We start from the raw sequence: 23,835 nt of genomic DNA on the forward strand, positions 1-23,835 counted from the left end.
GTCTATTGGCAAGAGGGTAAAAATAACCAAGTAGAATCTTCAACATATTAACCCTGTATAAATTTTCATAGCCCATATGATAGAATGTAATACTCTTAAATACACTGAGAAGGAGTATAAACAAACCATATTAGTGACATGTGGGTTTTGTGCCGCTTACAGCTTGACAGACAAGTTGTGTAAACCTGTCTGAAACTGAATTGTACATTTTATACTCTATATGAATTGGTATGACCACGACGCCTGTATGCTACAGCTAATTACCCAATAAATAAATACTTTATTTATTAATATTGATTGCAATTAGATAATATTAAAATAAACCTTGTGATGTATAGTTTCAAAACTCAAATACTGGAAGATATGGTATCAATCATCACAAATAATAACCGGGTAATATTTGTATAACTAGGTAGTATTTTTACAGCTTAATAATAAATAAAACAATTGAAATTTTTAAAACACTGACATGTTTCAGATTTAACCAATAAAAATTACAAAAAAGAAGTACATTTCAAATATAAAACGATCAAAATCAAACTTAATTATTATCTTTAGTGAAAACTTCATGAGCACTGCAATAGAAAACCAAGACACTTTCACTGATAAATGCATATACAAAGTACTTCAATAAAATCTACTTTGTGATGTAATGCTGTGATGACAGTTCATTTTGTAACTAAAATTTCAATCAAAGCCTTCTCATGGACAATGAATATTATTGAATGTCAAGTATGAGTTGTAGAACTGTCAGACAATTACAGAAAGGGTCACAGGCACAACAGGAACTAGCACTAGAGGTTATAATTGCCAGCAGTATTTCTGTTTGCAATATAAGAGTTTCTGTCATAGTATGACAGAAAAAAAATTATGCCACTTTGATGTTAACTGAATATTCTAAAAGGAGAAGTCATAAAATATGTGTTAAAAACTAGTCTATCTGTACACCTAGTACTTGTGTAAATAATCCATAATAAAGATAAGGGTAAAAAAAGACAAAAAAATATACAAACAAGTAAAAAAATCACAAAGTATTTTAGAAAACAGTATTAATAGCAACTAAGCCATTACTGAAACCATGGAACCAAATGAATTAATACTTAAACTATAATTAATACTTTTTTAATCAATGACTTCCCATTATTGTTCAACACTTGCCATTAAACCCTACTGTTCTATATTTTTCCTTTCTTATAATTTGTTAGCATTATACATCATACTTTTATATAGATTTACTGTTTAACTCTTTGTGCAATTTTGTTTGCCTATTTTTCCCATTGTCTTTATTATCTCCATTGTTTGACAAATGATTTATAAATTTTGATTTTACATCTATAAATTATACCTCATTTGTGACTAATATTAACTTACAATCACAACAAGCTATGTATTTAGAATAAAACTAATAGCATTAATAATCAAACTGGTAATCAGTGTAGCTAATTACATATATTTTCCTTAGACTTCTAATTATAAAGATCAGAATGCAGAGTTTAATTAGTGGAATATAATCAGTGTTAATGATATTTCGAGTTGTAATTCCAATGCAATCTCATGAGATTTGACCAGTTTTGGAAATTTATGTTAGTCCCAAATATACATATGAAGCTAAAAAATGTAAAACATTCCCTATAATTGAAGTACAATATCAAAAATGAAATTAACAAGTAATGGCTTTCAATATATTAAATATTATAAACTATAATCAATACTGTTAATGAAAATAACAATCAAAGAATATTATATAGTACATCTTACTTAGTGCATGTAGAAATGATTTTGGCCCAAACTACTGTCACAGAAGAAACTTAATTTTATAAACATAATATTATAAATCACACCTGATTAAAGTTGACACATCCAGTTTTCAATATGCAATACTCTTTGAAGTATAACTAACACCGGTGCAGTAACAGTTTTGTGCCAAAGCTTGACAAGGTCAAATTTCTGACATCTTAGACTAAGAGACAACCGAACAGTTTCTTTAGGGTTATGTTCCAAAAATATTGCGTAATTGAGTTGTTACAACAGATCTTTAACTTTGAAATATGTTTCACAAATTAAAATTTAAAGTAGAATAAATGAAAACTGCAAAGAGCTATGAACTATGGTTTGTAATGGAAGACTGCTACTAGTGTATCTAAATAACATTTAATGAATTAATGATAAAAAGTTAGTTTTATTTTCAGAATATCAAACAGCTGAACCTGTAAATGTTATTGCATGAAATGTAATCAAATGCATCAGCTAACAAGGATAATAACCGACTTGCGAAAAACCACGTAGTAATATTGGCCTCACATCGCAAATATGCAATGACATAACCATACTGTAACACATAAAACTTGTATCTGTAAATGCGTACTTTCGAATACTGCCCCTACTTGGTAGGATCTGCAGTAAAATCATAACATTGCAATATTATGAAACAAAAGGTAACGAATATAAAAAAAGCCACATTATTTTTTGTGCATTACTAAAGAAAAAATGTACCTTTGATCTTTATCTTGCTCTCTCATCGAATTACATTTTAAGATCTTCAGTTTACCCATTTCCACAACTCGCCAGGTTCGCTTAGTCCATTTACTGTCTGAGATTAATTAAGATCAGTCCAATTTTAAATACTACTACTAATAACAACAAACAAATTCCATAACTGGCTGTAAAGATAGTATACAAATTATGATAAAATTATATAACGACTGTTCTTTAATATAATAAAGCAATAACAGTGTTTACATTTCTAATGGAGTAACACATCTTGATTGTAAATATTTGATGTTGAAAAAATCTTGTGTTTTGGCTCCGCATGGCCAGGTGATTAAGGCACTCGACTTGTAATCTGATGGAAGCGGGATCGAATCCTTGTCATACCAAACTTGTTTGCCCTTTCAGCCATGGGAGCGTTATAATGTGTCGATCAATCTCACAATTCGTTGGTAAAAGAGTTAGCGGTGGGTGGTGATGACTAGCTGCGTTCCCTCTAGTCTTACACTGCTAAATTAGGAGCGGCTGGCACAGATAGCCCTCGAGTAGCTTTGTGCGAAATTCCAAAACAATCAAACAAACAAACAGGATGTTGAATGGTCGCACTTTGAATCAATCAACTCAAGGAAAGAATATTTAAATTATGATGCACTTAATTCTTCCAGAGTGCATTATCACCCACGTCATTTTCACTCCCATTATAAAAATGAAAACAAGATATTCAAGCTTTTGTTGTTGTTTTGAATTAAGCACAAAGCTGCACAATGGGTTATCTGTACTCTGCCCACCACGGGTTTCGAAACCCGGTTTTGAGCGTTTTAAGTCCGCAGGCATACCGTTGAGCCACTGGGGGCGTTCAAGCTTTTAACATTCACATTGTTTATGATAAGTGTTCGATCAAGTCACAAAAATACGAAAACTCGGAAAATCCTTCTCAGGCTACTAATTGTTAACGAGCTGGATCATTTTTGAAGTATTATGAGAAGTTCAACCTTAATGTTCTCATGAAATCTGATATAAATCCGATCACACTTTACAGAGGTATTAACCACAAAACACGAAAATGCTCTATTTCTCCATTATAAAAAACGCTTCAAAGTGATCCAGAATTTGGATACAAATCAAATTTGGAGAGGCCTGTCCTATACCGACTTCGCATATTATGTAATATGTTCATTTACATCGATTTATTATTTTTCGAGATACGAGCGTATAAACACAGACACACACACATACACATGCGCACAGACCCGGGTGCGAAGGCAACTATCAAATTAAATGAATTTTGACAATATTTGATTTGGTCAAGAATAAGATCAAATAAGTACAAAGCTGGTTACCTATATGTTAAATATGCCATTGTATTTAAGAGAAAAAATAACAATAAAAGTAAGTTTGTGTCCAAGAAAATGTTTGCCTTTCCAAGCCAAAAGAGAAAAATAGACCTGCTATTTCTCAAATACCACAACCACACCCAGAAATGTTAGGTCACAAAGGAGAGAAAATTGACTTCTTGGGCAGTTTTATTAAAATGCTATTTAAAAATGACATATAAGTGTTGGGACCAATGCTTATCTTGATTGAATGAAAGCATTTATTTCATTATTTACACATATACTGGAAAAGCGTATTTGGCTTTTCAGATTAAGACTGAGGCATTTCACTTTTCATGACTTTTGGTGTATTGAACATAAAGAGAGACAGCTTTGTTTTATATTCTTTGATAAAAGGTGATTACCAAGATAAGAACATAGGGGCAAAAGAAAGGAACATAAACTAAACTGAAGTTGAGATATGAGAAAATGGTATGGTACAAGAAAAAAAATTGTTAAGTGAAGGCCTTCCGGGCCCGGCATGGCCAAGGGTGTTAAGGCGTTCGACTCGTAATTCGAGGTTCGCGAGTTCGAATCCCAGTCGCACCAAACATGGTCGCCCTTTCAGCCGTGGGGGCGTTATAATGTGACGGTCAATCCCACTATTTGTTGGTAAAAGAGTCGCCCAAAAGTTGGCGGTGGGTGATGATGACTAGCTGCCTTCCCTCTAGTCTTACACTGCTAAATCAGGGACGGCTAGCGTAGATAGCTCTCGAGTTCATTTCAGTAATGATTGTGGAGAAGGAGGGATATCAGAGTGGCAATGTGAGGACTTCAAGTGTGTAAATTTGGTAACATTCACTGGTGCTCTTTCTTTTTCTTGAACAGATGATAAGCTAGTAATGGCTACAAGGAAAGATCAAACTGGATGATGTAAGCAGATTTAAGATTGCTTTTAGCGGATGGATTCATGATGTTAGAAAAACACGTATGTTTAAGAAGTCTTCATAGAAATGAAATAGAAACCTATAACCTGAGCGCTTTTGAAAGGTGAACCCTTCGAAAGTGATCGAGTTATTGGGTTTCTATTTAATAGATGAATTATATATATAGGAACCTCGTGTTATTTTACCTATGTAATACATCAGCCATTTTGCGAGGTTCAATGGACTGTATTTCATTTAAGTGAACGATATTTTGTTGTTTGGTATTATATTTTAGTCTACTGCTGACAACCAGAGAAAAGTTTTTTCAGCAGATTTAAAAGGCAAATTTGAAATAAAAGTCAGAAAATGGTGCACCTATACATAGTTGGACTTTTCCAATCTCATTATTGAAGCAGATGGTGTGACCAACACAAAAGTCACCAAGGTTAAAAACTAGCACCAGTCTGTGGAACTGAGGTCCACAACTTGCTACTAATAATTTTGTTTTTGGGCTGTGACGGGCTTATGTGAGTGTCCGAGCAAAAGGAGATTAAATTCCCAAAGTAATCAGAATATTGATCGAGCTTTTCAATCGTACACTGTAAAAACTTACTCAGTTGTAATCAGAAATAATGTTTGAACTGTTTTCGATCACATTACTCAAATATCAAAGTTAACACTAATTAGGTGACTAGCTTGCTTTGTTTTAGAGAAAATTCACATTGCGCTATCTGCTGTGTCAACTGTGGGGAATCAAACCCCTAATTTTAGTGTCGTAAGTCTGCAGACTTACCACTGTTGCGCCGAGGAACGGATAACTAACAATAATATGATGTTAGTGTGGTTGTTGAAACTGGGAAACGGAAATTAAAGCTGCTGTAAGTGGCAGTATTTTGGAATTAAAACGTACACAAACAATAAAAATTATCTTCGATAAATAAAATAAACAATACTTAATATTTATTATAACCAAAGAATAACTACAATATTACCTAAACTATTTTACTTAACATACGTAACTAACGAGAAGGATATGAGAAGAGTGACTGAACTTACGCTACACGCATTACTTTCGAAGCGTTGTTTGTGCTAAATACGATGAATACTTCAGTAAAGAGTTTAAAATCATTGGCTATTTTCAGTTTTCGTACTTAGTTGCACGTACGTCGAGGGGTTAAGCCTGACCCTCTGCTTTTTATGATGTTACAAGTGCTGCTACTGAGTTCATGCTCAGCATCTTCTCTCCGACTATTGAATAATTAATTACCCTTAGTGTGCACAAACCTGTTTCTTGCTTGTAATTAAGTACAAAGATTCATAATGGGCTGTCTGTTCTCTGCCCATCACGTGTATCGAAATATGGTTTTAAGCGGTGTGGCACTGGAGAGGACACAAACCGAAGAAAGACTGAATGCTATTGCTTCAATACACAACCTTTAGGACACTTCTGTTAACATTGAAACTGTATGTAAATTATTTATGGAAAAGCTCTCCAGAAGGATGGTGTATGCTTGCATGTACGTTTATGACAGACACTAATTGAAATAGCTGCAATACTGTTCTTGTATAGATTGTTTAAATTAGTAATATAACTTAACAATTAATAACTACTATGCACGCAGATTGTACAGTACTTTATTATAATAAAATATACACATTTATGTTAATTTCAATCCAGGTACCTATGCAGTGTTACAACAGAATGCATAGTTGACTTTTCATGTGATGTTTGTGGATTTTATGCGAGAAGCCATGCACTTTTTAAAGCTATATTTCATCCAGAACTGTTTTCAGATTTAACCCCATAGCACCTATTTCTTACACATTTTCTATGTGAACATGCCTTGAGATTGCCGTAGCACTAGCATGCTCATTGTACTTTGCATAACATGTGTTGGTTTTTGATTTCACAAATTAACCCCCTCTTTCAAACATTATGCGTGTGAGGCTTAATTTACTTAGGGGAACATGATCATAGCATTACAATCTCACTGAAAAAAGTGACAATTTAGCGTTTGCAGTGTTTAGTCGAACTCTTCTCCTACGTGGCAATAGGTATGTTTTACTGAGATCCATTTGTATTCCTACTATTAGGTTCTAATATGCTTTTGCTAGGTACGAAGGAAATGCCCCAGCGATGTTCTGACTATCCCTTAAGGATGTCTCGATGGCATTAGCATCCAGATGGGGATTAACATTTTCGCACAACTCTGCACTCCACTGCAGGCCCCTATGCTTGGTAGGTCTAGTAACGGTTTCTTTCCTAACGAATGTTCCATAGTTAATTTGCTCAAAGTTAGAGAAACAAAATAATTAGCTGAATTGGCTGAACAACTTTAGAATGAGAGATTGAAAGTCTACGGAACTGATAAAAAGAGTTCCCGTAATGCCAATTTTAGTTTTGCAATATAAGTGAAATATGTAAAAGAAGAGTGCTGCAGCAAAAGTTCCGTAAGGTGGTTGTGGTTGAAAGACATTACCTCAGAGAGCACTTTATGACCAATGCTCTATGGTCGCGAGTATCTCGTGAATATGATTACTCTTTGATGTACAATAGTTGTAAGAAACCGAACTGTTCATATTCACCAGTGCTATAAATGTAACGTTGATGTTGTAACTCTAAGTTTTGTCGTGGTGCAATAGTCTTAACAACTGAGCACCTTATTTTCATGCCACCTTGTAGGGCATGAACGAAGTATTTTATGCGAAAACTTAATTGTGAAAGGCCTGAAAATATACATGGAAGAAAAAAAAAGCATTTATTAAAAATAAATTCTTAGTGAAGACATTACCACTAAAATAGGCATCCTTTAAAAGGCTGATGAAAAAAATAAATTTTTGACACTCTTGGATCCTCTGATCCCAGTCACTAGATGGCCCTGGTAAAAGAGCGTCCGGTGTGACATACTTTGTTCACACTGTCGTCTTGCTTCTTGTCATCCAAACCGTCCTCACTGACTTGGGTCTTCTTTCTTACTCTATATCCATCAGACATCCACTATTCCTTGGTTAGTATTTCTGATTATTCCTGATCTTTTCAGGAAATTAACATCTACACGTGCGAGGCCAAAGGGGATAATATTATCCCTGATCACAGCAGTTTAGGAAACGTAAAATCTTTCCTTTAAAAACTAAATACCTGCCACGACTTTTAAAAATATTTTTTTTACGAGAATAATGTTTTCAAAACGAATATGTGAAGTGAGTTTCCACTGATGATACTCCCAGTGTTAACAGTTCCAAAGAAGATAATAGTTCTAATGAAGATTCAAAATAAGAAATTTGATGCAAATCAGTTAATGGATACACAAGATGTTTTACAAAAGACACTCCCTGGTTTGACACTTATTTACACGTTGTAGTTGATGATATATAAAGTGAAGTAAAAAGCAAATATTTACGAGCTAGTTTCGAAAGGAAATACATCGAGCGAAGTATTAAAAACAATCGAGAAACGACTATTTAGAGAGATCAACATTCTATCAGCAAATAAAACACGACGCTATCAACAAATCGGTTCTATGAAACAAACGAAAAGTAATGGATAAAAATGAAAAGGATGGGTTGGAAACTGTTCAAACACCTGGGAAAAAGAGAAAACACTTTCTGAATCGTCAGCTGGAGAGAAAAACTGATAAACCTTTATTAAGTAATAAATAATACATAAATCTTAAAAGTGATTTAACATACTGCGTTAGCGTATGCCAATATTAACTCTTAAAATTGCCCCTATCCCCAGTGGCACAGCAGTAAGTACGTCTACTGGTTTATACTGCTAGAAGCAAGGTTTCGATACCCCTGGTGGGCAGAGCACAGATAGCTTTTGGTATAGCTTTGTGCTTAATAACAAAGAACAACGCTTAAAGACCACTTATCATTACCAGTGTGAACGTGCTCACTGTAACGACAAAATATTATCAATAAATTAAAAGCAAAACAATATGAATGTATGATAATGTGGTGTGTAATTGTTTTGGCGCGGGCGAGAGCTTCGTAAACCCGCTGGTGTTGTCAGTTTGCTTGTTTTCTGTAGTTTGGTGATCACGGACAAGAAACAAAAGCTGAATAAGGATAGTTTTTAGTTTGTTTTCCCACAAACGTGCATAATAGGCTATTTACGCTTTGTCTTCCACAGAAAATCGAACTCCGTATTTTACCGCTGTAAGCCCGTAAATTAAAAATTGACGTTTCGACGTGGCAGTATGACTTTAAACTAAACTAGGCTGAAGTCGTGGTGGGTGATTCAATATGTAAAACATTCCAGGTAATCTGAGAGGGCGATTCTGTGAGACGATCTTCTTATTACTTGAGGGTAATGAGATAATTAATTTACGAAATGTCCTAATTATTCAGTTTCTTTTTTAGGCTAATGGTGAGGCAGGTCTGGGCATGCTGTAGAGCCAGAGGGTAAGTCATTAATGTAGATATTTCATTGCCTGATAATTAATTATGAAATGGAATTAATGAAATCAAACATTTTCTGAAGCTACGAGGTTTTACACTGTAGCTCTGCGATGTTGATGGATACGATGCCATTCAGTTTGGGATAAATTATCTTGATAAATGTTAGAGGTCAACAGAGTATTAGTCAACCGAATGTCACATCAGAGATCAAACTGATCTTTTCTCCGAGTATTCCTATTTATATATATGTACTCCATAAATAACAAATCAGCAGTTTTTGTGAGGAACAAGTAATAAACCCGTATCTAGTTTGAGTACACTTACAACTCACTTTATTTGGTAATGCCACAAGTTAAAATACGGAGGTAAAATCCTCCAGATATTTTAAAAGCTCCTTATGGTTAATGGCACTAGAAAACACAACAGGACCAGATTAAAAATATTATTCAACAATGTAACATATTCTATGTGAATAATGGAATAACCTATGATAATGTATAATTAGCAGGAAAATGTCATAAAACATAGATAGAAAACAATAATTGCACTATACACGCATGGGTATAAAACAAATGCAACAAAAGTGTGGGTGGATCAACCACGTTTATTTTTTAGGTTTAAGAGAGAAACGATATATTTCTCAAATACCACAGGTCACTGGAATTAGGATAACAGTTGACATATTTGTAGTATATGAATGTTAAAAGGAAGCATTATCTTACTTTTCAAACCAGTTAACTTTATAGCAAGATATGTACAGGGTTTTCTGTATTAGCCACCCGACTATAATTGTACGTGATCATTCGTTTGAATCGATGTGGTGACCATTACTTTCAAAGTAAGCTAGTGAGATGAAGCTATATTACCCGTAGTGCAGACTGCGTGGGGCTCATTACAGCAAGTACAAGTGAGGTATCTCTTAGATGTAATCATAGAATGCTGATGGTTGGTCATGATTATAATTATTATGCAACATTATAACGTATTAATAAGGTGAAAGGAGTTTGCAATCGTTGTTTACTGAACATTCGTGAACTAATCTTTCAGGTGAACAGCAAAATAGCCAAGCCCTTAATAAAGATAAATCGTAGAGAAAAATTATGTTGGATTTTATCATAGTTTTTTTTTTTTTTTCTGTCCACAATATCAACTTCAACAGATGTTGCATCTCGTAGACGACAATGTTACAGGTGTTAGCTGTGACCATGAACGTTGTTTACTATTGGTTATCATTGTTAGTCTCTCAACATGAGATATGTACTTTTATTTAGTGTGATTTAGTTGTGCGTGGAGTAAAAACACGTTTCACGTTACATAAAAATCTATTTGTGAAAGTTTTATACAATAATGTGAATACGAAGAGAATTCAAAGACCTTTGGTTAGAATAGTGAGGCGTTTGTGATTAGCAAACACTGCAGTAGTTGGTTAATACTGCATTAAGATGCGAACACAGATTGTGTGTATTTTAGTGGTGCTGGCAAAAAACTGTAGTTATTAATCAAAATGTGTTTGATCCGTTGATTAAAAGTTGTTTTCATATTTGGTGAATATTATGAATTTTCTCCATATTTGTCCTGTAGATGTGCAGGTTGTATATTTTGTGTGCTAAACGATTGTACTTTGGAAGTTATAATAAATTACATGCAGTGTTACTTTATTTTTTAAATTATATTTGAGTTGTAATAGAGGCAAACAAGTGTTGGAACACCAGAGTTGTAGTACTTGGCTCTCAGAGTTGGGATATGTGTACAGTGTTTTATAAAATTGCTAAGTTGTGTTTAATGAGAGATATAGAAACTATACTTACTGGTCAAGCTATATCATTCTTGGAACCTATCATATTTTATGGCAAGTAGGCAATGGTGGAAGATTTCACAAATTTACAAACAACAACCAGGAAAGGGAGAGTGGAATTATGTGCAAGTCCTTTATGAAATTTTTTGGACCACATATATACTAGTGCTTCAGAAACATTTCTTCATACAGAACTAAATACATATGTATGATGAATCCTGAAAAATGTCATATAACCTTAGTGATAGCACTTTAAGAAATTTTCACAAGAAGTCTTGTAGTTATCAATAAAGAAAACTTTGACTCCATGATGTTGATTGAACCTTTTGAATTATATATATATATAAAAAAAGCACACTATTTTGGTATATTCAATCTTTACTATAAAAATACCATGTTTTGTTTGCTGGCAATCTTGGCTTTCAATCCTGACTAGCCAATTAGCTTGACCTATTGCTCTGTTGAAGACATGGAAGACTTTTTGTTATTAAGTAGAAACTGGGGACAATGACACCTCTGAAGTAGCAGGAGTTGCCCTAAATCTGATAGTATTCACAGAAAACCTAGTGGGTATTAATAGAATCAACCTTAGGTACCTGAGTTAGCACTTCCTATCAGGTAATTAGCTATTCTTCTACATTGTGGTTTCCTCAGATACTTTGGAGGAGAATAAACTGCGAGCACTATCTTCCCGTAAAAACATAGCACTTGATAAAGGTATTTCCAAGGCTTTAGAGGTCATCAAGTAAGAGATCTCTGCTCTTTCACTAAGTTCCTGGGAGATAAATTGCGAGATATTTGTAGCTACCAAGACAATTTCATCCACCATCACCCTGGCAACTATTGATATTACCCTGCCAAATATCATGAGATGGAAGCAGCACTGTAGCCCACTGGGTGGAGGCAGTGGCCATATTGCCAAATGCTGAGGACACAAGGGTGTAGTCAGAATTTTATTCCAACCCAGAAAAGAACTTCAACCAAGTCAAGGAGGCTATTAGGAAACTGATTAGAGATAACAGAAAGTCAGCAGTAAGATTGGACAATCTACTATCTTTATCAAAAGTCCAAATAGTAATTAATAATAAGATTGTTTTGAATTTTGCACAAAGCTACACAAGGGCTATCTACACTAGCCAATTCTAATTTAGAAGTGCAAGACTAGAGGGAAACCAGCTAGGAATTATCATCCACTGCCAACTCTCTTACCAACATATAGTGGAGTTGACTGTTACATAATACTGCCTCCAAAGCAGAAAGGTTTTGTAATGATAAGAATCTTTACTTTCTAGTTTTATTAAGACATTACTTTTTGTTTTCTTTTATAAATACAAGTTAATGAAAAATGAAACTTTTACCATAGGTACAAAAATCCTAAATGAAACTCTCATAAAATAATAAGGTCCACTATTTCTTAAAATGTTATGAACTTCTTTCTCATGCTTGAATATTTTATTGAAAAAGTTAAAAGGGTATGATTTTTTTTTTATTTACATTACAATAATGAAGCAGTTTTCATAGTTTAAATGCATGTTATTCAGGTATACTGATTTCAACATCAATATTAGATCTTTACTAAGCAAACATACAAAGGTATATGAAAACTGAAACAGCTGTAAAGGTGATAGATATAAGCACTACAGAATAGAGGAATCTATTAATAACAAATTGTACTAGAAAACAAACTGAACAAGCCAAAATTGTGAGAGATGCTGAATCTACAATAGAACAGGTATAAATATAGATTGCACCATAGCATTGGGAATACTCATTCTAATTATTCATCCAATCACAGGTAAAAACTACCAAATCAAAAATAGCAAACCATCCAGAAAACAGGTGCTCTAGTTCAAAAACATCTCAAGTACCACAAATTGGTTGACAAAAAAATATAAAAAAATACTGCACATGTGTTTATTAGTAAGAAAGTAATGTATCACATAAAACTTACTCTGTTCCATAGTTAATGCATCTTTTATCAACCCCTAGCACACTACAATTTACAATATTTTGTGATACATATATTCAAACAGTATATGCATGTCGAGAACAATAGGGGGTTCAGTCTAAAAGTCTGAGATCTGCTGCTATAGAGGAAATTATTCTTAGTATATCAGTTTGTACTGCTCCTTGGCTAGTTTTGGACATGATAATTATTATAAACCAATTAAAATAGTTGTAGTATAAACCAATATAATTCTGAATCTAGTCATCCAATCTCCTCCCTTCATAGCAATTTCTTGGTAGTAGTTAATATAGAACAACACCACCCACCAAAACAGTTTATAATCATTATAGAACTATTTGATTGCTTTTGTGTTTACAACATGACTACCAAAACTATGAAGGTGAAACTACTGTTTCAGAGGGTTTTATTTGACTTTTGAACTGAAGTAAAGCTCAATAATAAATAGAAGAAAAATTATAACATGAGGCATTTTGCACATTATCCTGATGAAGTCTTAAGAGAAACTATTATGTTCTAAACTAGTGTAGTTTAAATTTTCATGTTAGCATAGTTAGTGTTAGCATTTCATTTAATATATTAATAAAGTATTTGATGGTTGGTTTCTGGTGAGTATTTGATTTTTTTAAATTTAATTTTTAAGAAAGTAGAGTTAAATGATTTGGGAAAATGAACAAGTCTTAATATCAACTATATACAAATATTATATTTAATAAGTGTAGTGACTTTTTTACTTATTTTTTGAGAAAAAAATTTCATTAATTTTATGTACATCTAATTTCTATAAACTACAAAAGTTTTCACAAAATTGCTTTGGATTATTTGTATATTTAGTAAAAACAATCACAAATAATAATAACCAGTGGGCATTTCAACACTTCATTCCTCTGTTTTTGTATGTTGCTGATGCAGTCATCTGGAGACAGCAGACATCCAGCAAAGGTTAGTTACGCCTTTATAAAAAAGGTAACAGGTTTTGTTTTTCAATATGTTCAGTTTGTTGCTGGTTATTTTGTTTTAGAAATGTATGCACAGGTCTTTAAATTTTTTTATATGTTTGACCTGCAAACTTGCCAAAAGTAAATTTACTAAAAATTAAAGCTGAGTAGTATTTTCTTGAAGTTAGCATCTTCTTCTGAAGGCAGACATTTCCACAACTTGCATTTTTAAAAAACTCTAAATATTGTACAAAATGGTCTTGCATGTTCAACAAAAATTCACTTGGGAGAGGAGGAGAAACTTTTTTTTACAAGATGCAAATGTTCAACAGTGAAATACCATTCATATAGTATTTGTAAGATTTATGTTCAAAGTGAAAAGTGGACATAAAATGTAAAATGGTACATTACACAATTAATTTTTTGTTGTTTTTCATGTTTACACAAAGCTACCCAAAAAACCATTCAAGTCTATAGCTATCTTTAATTTTCAACTGACAAATGAGAAGGAATGCACCCAGTCAATGGCACCCACTGCCAACTCTTGGCATGGTAAGACTTGACACTATTTTCAATGCACCCACAGTTCCATATACACAACAAATATGTGCAGCACTTTAATTCACAGTTTAGAGAAATGTTGCAACTGATGTTATTCTAGGTGGAGATAATTTGAACAGTCTATATACATGTTAACTATACAAGCTTTTTTTTTATTCCCCTAAACAATCTACCAAAATCATATTGATTACACAAATCAACATACACCAATAAAAAGTTAAAATTAGCAGTAGATAGTGGGATTAAAAAAAGTTAAAAGGGGTACCTACAGGGGCATACAGTTTAAAGGTAACCATTTGAAAAAGCATAATTAAACTTTTCTTTTAAATGAAGAGAAGCTGATTAATCATGTAATGATTACCTTACTATTGGGTGAACAAAAACATTTAATGTATGTAACATTTCAGAAATTACTTAATACATGAGAACTGCTGCTTTTAATATCCTTCTTTAATCATTTTAAATGTTTTCAATTCTACAAAAGTCACTGGTAAATTACTGATATAATGACCTACTTAACAGTTTCATAAAAGCTTACTTTATTCAGAGTACAGAAAAAAAGGTATACACACACACACAGAAAAAAAATGTTGGAGCACAACATAAAGACTAACATGATAATGTGGGTATCAACATCACAAAGTGACAGAAGTATTAATATGCAAGAAAACCACTTCTGCACAAGATTCAACCTACGTTAAACTATAGCAGGTACCAAGCCTGCAAATAAGACAATCACTTTAAAATACTGAGGCCTTTTATATTAGACCATACTGTTACAACTATGACACATTTGTTACACAAAATTGCAAGCCTTACAGATACTCTCTCTTTTCTGGTACTTGATATTTCAATCTTTAGTGTACAGGTTTTGTTTTTTCTAGTGAAATTATTGTTTAAATCCTGTATTTTCATTAAAAGTAACAAGTAACTGAGTTCAAAATACAAGGAGCCATAACTGTTAGAAAGTTGAACAATAGCTAATTAACAAAGTTTGGAATAAAATTACACCTCTACGCACTTATTTCAAACATTAACACCTTACAAAACTGCATTTCCACATTTGGGGAAAATAAAAAGGTTAATGGGATAATTATACGAAACACTGGTAATAATAAAAACACAAGCATCACCCCGATTTTAAAATAATGTCAAACAAGTAATGACAAAAGCTATAATTGTTAATGTCAGTGTAGCATATTTTAGCTATTTCTTGGCAAGAGCTGCTTATAGAACAAATTTGCCACTATATTAAAACAAATAAAAAATATTATACTTTTGATAAATTCTTGTCGCATCATTTAACATATTTGCATTAAATCAAATATATCATGAATAATTATGTGACATGGAAATAGAAATCATTACTTTTTTATCTAACACTTTATCACTATAACATACACAACAGTATAATCTTCTCTAATAAAATCTACTGCACTTACTGGTTTTTTAGGTTACTACAAAAATTATTCTTAAACATGACTGAAAATACTGTGAAATTCAAGGAATAATCTAATCAATGACTTCTAACTTTCTCTGTGTGTTAATAATTTACATAAAATTAACTTTATACTATTAATAAAAAGGTTAAAAAGTTTTCAAATTGAGGACTGTAGTATTCATTCCTAACAGCAATACAGCTACTTAGAAAACAACTCTCAACTTCAACATTGTATTTTTACTTAATACACATCCATCTAGTAAACAAAAATAACTTAAAATATTTGTAGTGAAAAAAAACAAAAAACCTAGAAAACCTTACAAGTTTTAACTCTTTTTATTTAATATTTTGGTAGCTTTCTATGCATTTCATTAGGTTGCTAGTAGAGACAGAAATTAGGTAATAAAATGATTTTCACCAAATAACAAATAAAACATAAGAGAGAGATATCCAAAAAAACTTTTAAAAAAATCTTTTCTGAGACATTGAAAGTCCTAGAACAAAACATTGAAAAAAAATTTATTTTATTCTGTTGAAACCTTATCTAGATATGGTAATGAAATATTGCAAAATAAAAGTTTATGATTGAATCATACTCTAAAAAACAAACATTTGATCCTATGACTGATCATGACTTGTATATTGTTATGATAGCTTATGAACCTAAAATTATGACACTCACTATAATAATGGGATCAAAGACATTCAAAATAGAACACACAAAAATGAAAACTGTACATGCCTCAGGGAACCAATCTTATCATTACAAAGGAAGAGGTAAAGAGAATCTGACATAACAACATTGCCAGATATCTTTTTTGGCTTTCTTTCCTATCCTTTCAGCCACTTAGTTTTACTTTCAAATTCAGTGCCATCTTTAACTGCTGATAAAAACTTTGTATACAAAATCTTCTCATTTTATATCCATCAAAAGACTCATTTGCTTCCAATATACAGTGTACAAGCATGGAATATTCAAAAGATATATTCCAACTGATTCTTGTGTATTCAATGGGGTGAAAGTAATTAACTTTACAGACATTACGCACAAGAATTGATGGCTCTTAAAACTGGAATAAAAATAAAGATCAAACCTTTTTTTTTTCAAAGTTCAGATACTTTCGTGAAACAGGTATCACGTACTAATCAAAGAGATTTGGTTTTCTTGTACAAAATGATATTCAGAAATAAAGCAGTTCATTGACCACACAAGTACAAATGCAGTTGAGAAGTATACGTTTTGGTTACAGCAGACAGAGCTGCTTAGTCCAACACGGATTTATAAACCATCAACTTGCAGCAAAATCAATCGTGTAAGATGGACACAGGGAAGTAGTAAAAACCACCAATTCAAATGTACACCGTGCTTTATGGGCCCCAAGGTAAAATCAATAAATGTACAAAGGACTGGGTCCCAGGGTGCAGACAAAATGTTGATAAAGATCACGGATACTTCCTAATCATTCTTCACTTTCTTGGAAGTTCTATTAGTTAAAAAAAAAAAAAAAAAGACAGTAAATAACTCTTTACACAGAAATACACACATTTTCTCTAGGACTATTGAAATCATCCATCAAACTTTATACAACTACAAGCAATATTATTATTCTGTAAAATTAACTGTAATTACACAATAATTATTTCATTTTTTGAATTTGGTAAATTTGTGTTTATTCCATGTAAAAATCTTTGTGTCATATTTTCATTTCCAATGTTTTCAAATATCAAAACTCATTACTTTTTTTTTAATTTTCATTTCACAAACTTCACAAGTTATCTAAAGACCATGAGCACCTGTATCAATAAAGTTTACACTACTCCAATTATACCAAAACAATTAAGGTCTGAATGTCAAAAGATGGCATAACATTTGAAGCAAAAAGGCATAACTTTCACATTAATCATGGACAGATTAAGAGAAATATGGGGTAAATACCAGTTTACATGATTTGTTTCATTACAAACTCTAATGAGCAAACACTTAAGTACAGAATATTTAACTATTAAGCTTGAAAATTTATACCAGAGAGACTAGATGGTGCAAATCTGGCTGGTTGGTCAACACTAATTGCATAGGCAACCAAACAGAGATGAAGCTGAAATCTCAATATGTCCATTTCTTGATAACCAGCCTGGGTATATAATACAGCTCAAACCAAGATTGCAAAACAGAAATGGGATAGACAAGTGAAAAGCAAATGTTAATCACAACTTACACAGTCTTATACTATAAATGGTTGAAATTCATATATAGTAGGAATGTTGATACTTGGCAGTAAGAATCTGTGAATCTTCTTTCTGAAATGTATACCTGAAATTTTCATGTGCCTTCTAGGTTTTATAAGCAAGACTGCAATATTAAATAACAATTTGCTAGTTTACCAACATTAATTTCAAGCCATGCACAGTGATGAAACAGTAAGCCAATGAAGAAACAGTAATTTAGTTCTGCAAAGAGACTCATATCTGATGAATTCTCAAAGCAAACTCTTGGTTAGAGTTATTTTACTATGAAGGCAAGAGATAGCTAAACATCCTTAAGTCATAGGTATGCAATTTCCACTGAATGAATAATCATAATATCTTAAATGAAAAAAACAACACGAGAGGTTGCTCTTGGAATGAATGTTTAGCAGGAACTTTGCAGTGTGTTTGTTTGTATTAGTGTAAAGCTATGCAATGGGCTATCTGCCTTCCATGGGGAACAGAACTCTAGATTTTACTATTGTAATTCATTTGAACCATTCTTGAACAAAATTTCATTTGAAAGTTCTTGTATGTGAAATATCATAATTCATTTAAATACTTGTGATTGTATCTTTAAACTAAGAATATTTTATTCCTACCACTGAATCACAAAAATAACTTAGTTCTACATTTCAGGTGTTAACACACAAATTTTCACTTACCCTTCTAGTGACCCAGCTGGTCTTTTGACAGGAACAGAGTTTCTGGCTGCAGCAGGAGCACCATCTAAGAAAAGACAAAGCAAAACCTTAAATTTACTGAAATACTTAAACAATATTTATCTATAATAATATTGTTCCATTTTTTATTTCATTATTACTTGCTAAGTGTACAACAAGAATGAAAATCAGATATGTGCACTAATAAAACAACAACAAAAAAGCAAACAGGTCAAGATCAACAAAAATGGTCTCTTCAACAACAGATATACCAATAAGTCTTCCAATTCAAGACAAAATTTATACAGAGGAATCCAGCTAGTTGAAATAAAACACATGCAATCTTCCAAACTTATGTTTCGAAAAATTAGGCTTATACACAAATACTAGGGAAGGGATGGGGATTGTATATGAAACAAGTGAAGAAAACTTTTCAAAAAAGGAATTTAATGTATGAAATGGCTCATATCAGTGCAAACAAGATAGCAGATATGGCATTTGCAACTTCCCCACATAACAGCACAGTCACACAGTGAAATAGAATGTTAACAGGCAGAAACAGGATAAACTCAACTGTGATTGAATAGTTATACATAACACTATATGTACACACACACACTCTCTTCCCTCTAGCACATTTAACCAAATTATGTTTAATAGTTATTATTGAAGTATACAGCAATGGTTCCAGTGAAATGGACTGAAAAATAACTTGTTAAGGAAGAACAAAAACTATGAAAACAAAAACTTGTTTACATGAACAAGTAATTTTTCATAATTTCTGTTTAAACAAATGTTTAACTTATTAAAATTCACATATGAAACAAAAAATGAAGAAACTAATTTGGCATTTATCAAAGGCCAAAAAATACCTTAATATACAACATTTATTATATTATAATACACATTTTACCATAAATGTAATTGTTACAACTATTTACAAAAAACTGTAAAAGCAAGCTCTAAAGTATTTAATATTAGAAATCCATCTCTTCATACATCATTAGCAAAAGATAAGCTATTTCACAAACAACAACAGAAATTTTTACACATTTAAATTCAGAGAAAAACAAAGAATACAAATAACAATGCAATATTTATTAAAAGTAAAAATAATGTTGAACCAATTTATGAAAATTTCATATAACAAGTGGTAAAAACAAACAAACAAAAAGCATGGAATATTTATTAATGACAAGTGTATGGTCTTCTGCACAACACAAGTTTTACAGATGTAGACAACATATAAATGATAAGTGTGTGCATGCATGCAGCACTTGTATAAGACACACAAAGGGTTCAAAATCACTCACCTTGCAACCACCTGACCTGAGTAGCAGGACCATATCCCTTTTCATTACGAGCAGCTATTCTGAAGATGATGGCAGGTTTCATGGTTGTATCCACATGGGCAGAAGCCAAGCTGTTGTTGTTAACTGTACAAGTAGCCTTAGGGCCACAATAAACTCTTACAAAAGCAAGCTGTGAAGGGTTAGATGTAACTGTAGTCTTAGTTCCATCTCCTTGACCACCGGTTGTAGCTGACCTCACAGCTAGGTAAACGGAGTACTCAGTAATTTCTCCCGATGTATTCTGTGGAGCTTCCCATGATAAGTGTGCTCCATCTACTCCCTACAAAATACCAAGTGTATATTAATTTTAATGTAACTAATGTAAATGCGGTACTATGTACTCAAAGATTTTAGTTTGAGCTAGTTTTATTTGCTGATGTCCTAATGATTTGCAGAAGTAGTACAAAATATTGTAAAGTTTTCCTAGCAGATTTGTTCATTTAAATCTGGACTTTAGTTTGTCCACAATCACTGACTTTGTTCAACAAGGTGCACAACCATATGACAACTTATGCATGATGAAATAGCAAGTTTTATTTTGTCTGTAACCACGCATTACCAACAAACAGTCAATTACTAGTCATAAACTAATGAATAAAATCAACACTGTTACTTACCAATACTTTCAGTACTAACAAATGAAATGTCAAAGTAAGTACTTGCAAGCTTACATTAAAACGTGCTTTGCACACTCTACATTAAGAGACAGTTAAAACAAAGGAGAAAATGTATTAAATGTCTAATTTCTTTGTATAAAAAAACATTAAACAATTTCATTATTGTTTTAAAATCCTATAAAATTAATCCTGCCCAATACCACTTTCAGCTAAATACTTTAAAAGTGTCAAGTTTCTTAAATACATGTATGAATGATAATTTTTGTAAATTTGTTCAATGTGTCATTAAGTTAGATATCAAATATTAATGCAATACAATATACAATAACTCAAAATGCAACTTTAAAATTACAGTATCAAAGAAAAGGTTATTATATCATTGATTACAACAGACACTTCAAAGTACATATTTTACAATTTCACATGGGTATGAGGATTCTGCAAATAAACAACAATTATTAACATCTAGCTCAATGTGTTACATATACACATAAACTTGTATAATGTGGCTTAAAACTTGAAGAAATTACATGCAAACAATGACAAACCATCAAGATGATTGAAGTTATAGGATAATGAAGTTCAGCATCTGTTAAAGCACAGACTATCCTCAATTCAGAATTATGGAGCTCTGTTGAAGCACATCTGTCAATGCAGACTAGTTATTATGGTGCCATCCCCAATACTGAAGCAACCAACTGGCAACAACTATTTGTATTTTATTAGTAACAGTACAAAAACTTTAATTTTTACATTAATTTTTTAAGTGTCTACAGAGTACTTTATAAAAATGCAAATGATGACTGAAGTCAGTATTTACAGGGTAATCCATAGTTAACCTATCTATTTAGGTGCTGTCATTTAGTACCAAACTTAATTTTTCTAGTGTTAATAATTATTCAATTTAAATATAGTAATATTTCTTCCAGGAGCTGTTGCAACATTACTTACTTTGTTTTGAAATATTTTTATCAATCAATACATTAAGAATTCATGTCAAAGAGATGTATATTTTTCAGTCTTAAAGAATAAGTGGGCATACACACATCACTATTTAAACTAAAGATTATGTGAAATGCATGCTATACCTGATCATAGCACTGAAAATAAAACTTCCTCACCTTACTGATTTTGATAGCTGAAGGTGCTCCTGGAAAACCAGGCAGACACGTTTTAAACGCAGAGACTTCACTCCACGGACCACGGCCACAAGCATTAATAGCAGCTACACGAAACTTGTAGGCTGTTCCTGGCAGCAATTCCTGCTTCTTAAGCATAGAGTGGTTCGTTATAGAAACTACATCTATGTCCTGTAACATCAACAATGAGGTTGTGGTGTTTCACCATTAAATAATTCACTGTAATAATTACTGTTGATGGCCAAATTAAAACCAGATATTTCATGATAAGAAAAATCCTCATTGCATCTACTATCTAACAAGAAATATCTTAATTTTACTAACTACTATATGCACAACATCAGAAGAGAGCTGCATAACGTTTACTTTCAAATTAGTACATTTATTGCAACAGTATTTCTTTAAAAAACAATATTTATAGAGTAACACAATGGAAATATAATCACAGACATAAAATGTGCAAGTCCATTTGTATTTAGGCCATACATTGATAAAGAGAAATTAACACTGTACAGTATATTTTTTACATTAGCTACGTTAGGACTAAAATACCATGCTTGGTACTATCTATAAATTAATCTGTAATGCTTTTCTTGAACCTAATGTTGGACCTTTCAATGTTGTTCTACTAAATGGGTAATAAAGAATATTTACATCCACCTTTTTTAATTTTTTATTTCTTTATTCGTAGAGTAGTTGTAGTTCATTTGTTGAGCTTTCCAGCTCTTTGACAAAGGCAGGTGCTAGCACCATTTTTTCTCAGTAAAAATTCTTACTGTGCACACTTATAAGGCGTATTTGACAGCAGAATAATAGTATTAGAAAATCTTGGTGTCTTTGATTAGGATTATTTTGTCTTAGTCTAGAAATCCTGCATTTAAAGAAGTAGTGTTGCAATAAAGACAATAATCAAAGTGCTAATGTCTTGCAGGTCTCTGTTAATTTATTATAACAAGACTTAATTTTTCTGTCATGATAATGCATCACACCTTACTATCTAAATAAATATATGCATGTGTGCATACATCATTTCCATGACAGACATAAAAACAAGCCTATAATCATTTAGATAAAGTCACATACATATTTAATTATAAATGTATTTTTGACATTCAAAAACAAAGTAACTGCTAACTGACCACCATATTCAATTACGAAATGTTCAGCATTCTATCAGATACATTTATAACACTACAAAACTTTGATGCTTTAATAAGTTTAATTATGAAAACTGTATAGATCGTTAATAAATCATCAGTTAAACCCCATTTTCTGCAGAAATTTTCAATTAGCATCATTAATAAGAATTATTTAAATTGTGAATTTAACACATAATAAATTAAACAAGCTCTGTATACCTTCAAAAACAATTGTAAAGGGAAAAGAATTATCCATCTTCTAATGAACCATAAATTTTAAAATATTTCTTGAATCTGTAGCCACAAACTTAGGAGGAATATTTTATCAGAATAAAAACAAAGAGAGCGACAGCATCTAGGTTTGGTATATCTATACTGAAGCATATTCTATCATCTAAATACAAATTCCAAGCACAATAAAGTAACTATGGATAAATTACTACTTCATTTATGTTAACGAATACTTTAATTGGTCTTTTTTTGACAGAAAATTGTATTTTTTTTAAATTCTACTGCATTATTTAAAAATAAGGACATGCAATTCATTTGCACTTTTATATTTAAAACATTGTTCAGAATCTGTTTTACTTTACAACTTACATCTTCCTTTCTCTCAGACTGTTCAGAAGGTAGGTAAAAATGGGTAACCTGTGAAGAATTCCCTTTGAAAATCCCAACATCATACCACTGATTGTCTCGTTTTACTGCCACTTTAGGAGTTAATTCAGAAACTGGAGGATCCTATTAAAACAGTGAATTTGGATGTTTTTATTTTAGTAAATACATATTTCACAGGAATTTACAAAACATGTTTAACAGGATGTATAGAAAATCTAAGTTTTCCATATTTT

General features: G+C 32.1%; 1 protein-coding gene across 1 annotated transcript in view; it reads right to left on the minus strand.

The window, feature by feature from the left end:
- Positions 1–14,824: 14,824 nt before the first annotated feature.
- LOC143243682 (uncharacterized) overlaps positions 14,825–23,835 on the minus strand; it is a 34,179-nt gene continuing 25,168 nt past the window's right edge. Inside the window, exons 5-9 of the mRNA XM_076487322.1 lie at positions 23,585–23,725; positions 21,828–22,016; positions 20,051–20,369; positions 18,741–18,804; positions 14,825–17,315 (exon numbers count right to left, since the gene is read on the minus strand). Coding sequence (XP_076343437.1) covers positions 17,288–17,315; positions 18,741–18,804; positions 20,051–20,369; positions 21,828–22,016; positions 23,585–23,725 — 741 coding nt within the window. The 3' untranslated portion in view covers positions 14,825–17,287. The remainder of the gene's footprint in view (positions 17,316–18,740; positions 18,805–20,050; positions 20,370–21,827; positions 22,017–23,584; positions 23,726–23,835) is intronic.

Source organism: Tachypleus tridentatus, unplaced genomic scaffold (genome assembly GCF_004210375.1).
Source record: "Tachypleus tridentatus isolate NWPU-2018 unplaced genomic scaffold, ASM421037v1 tig00002816_pilon, whole genome shotgun sequence".
In the NCBI taxonomy this organism is placed as follows: domain Eukaryota; kingdom Metazoa; phylum Arthropoda; class Merostomata; order Xiphosura; family Limulidae; genus Tachypleus; species Tachypleus tridentatus.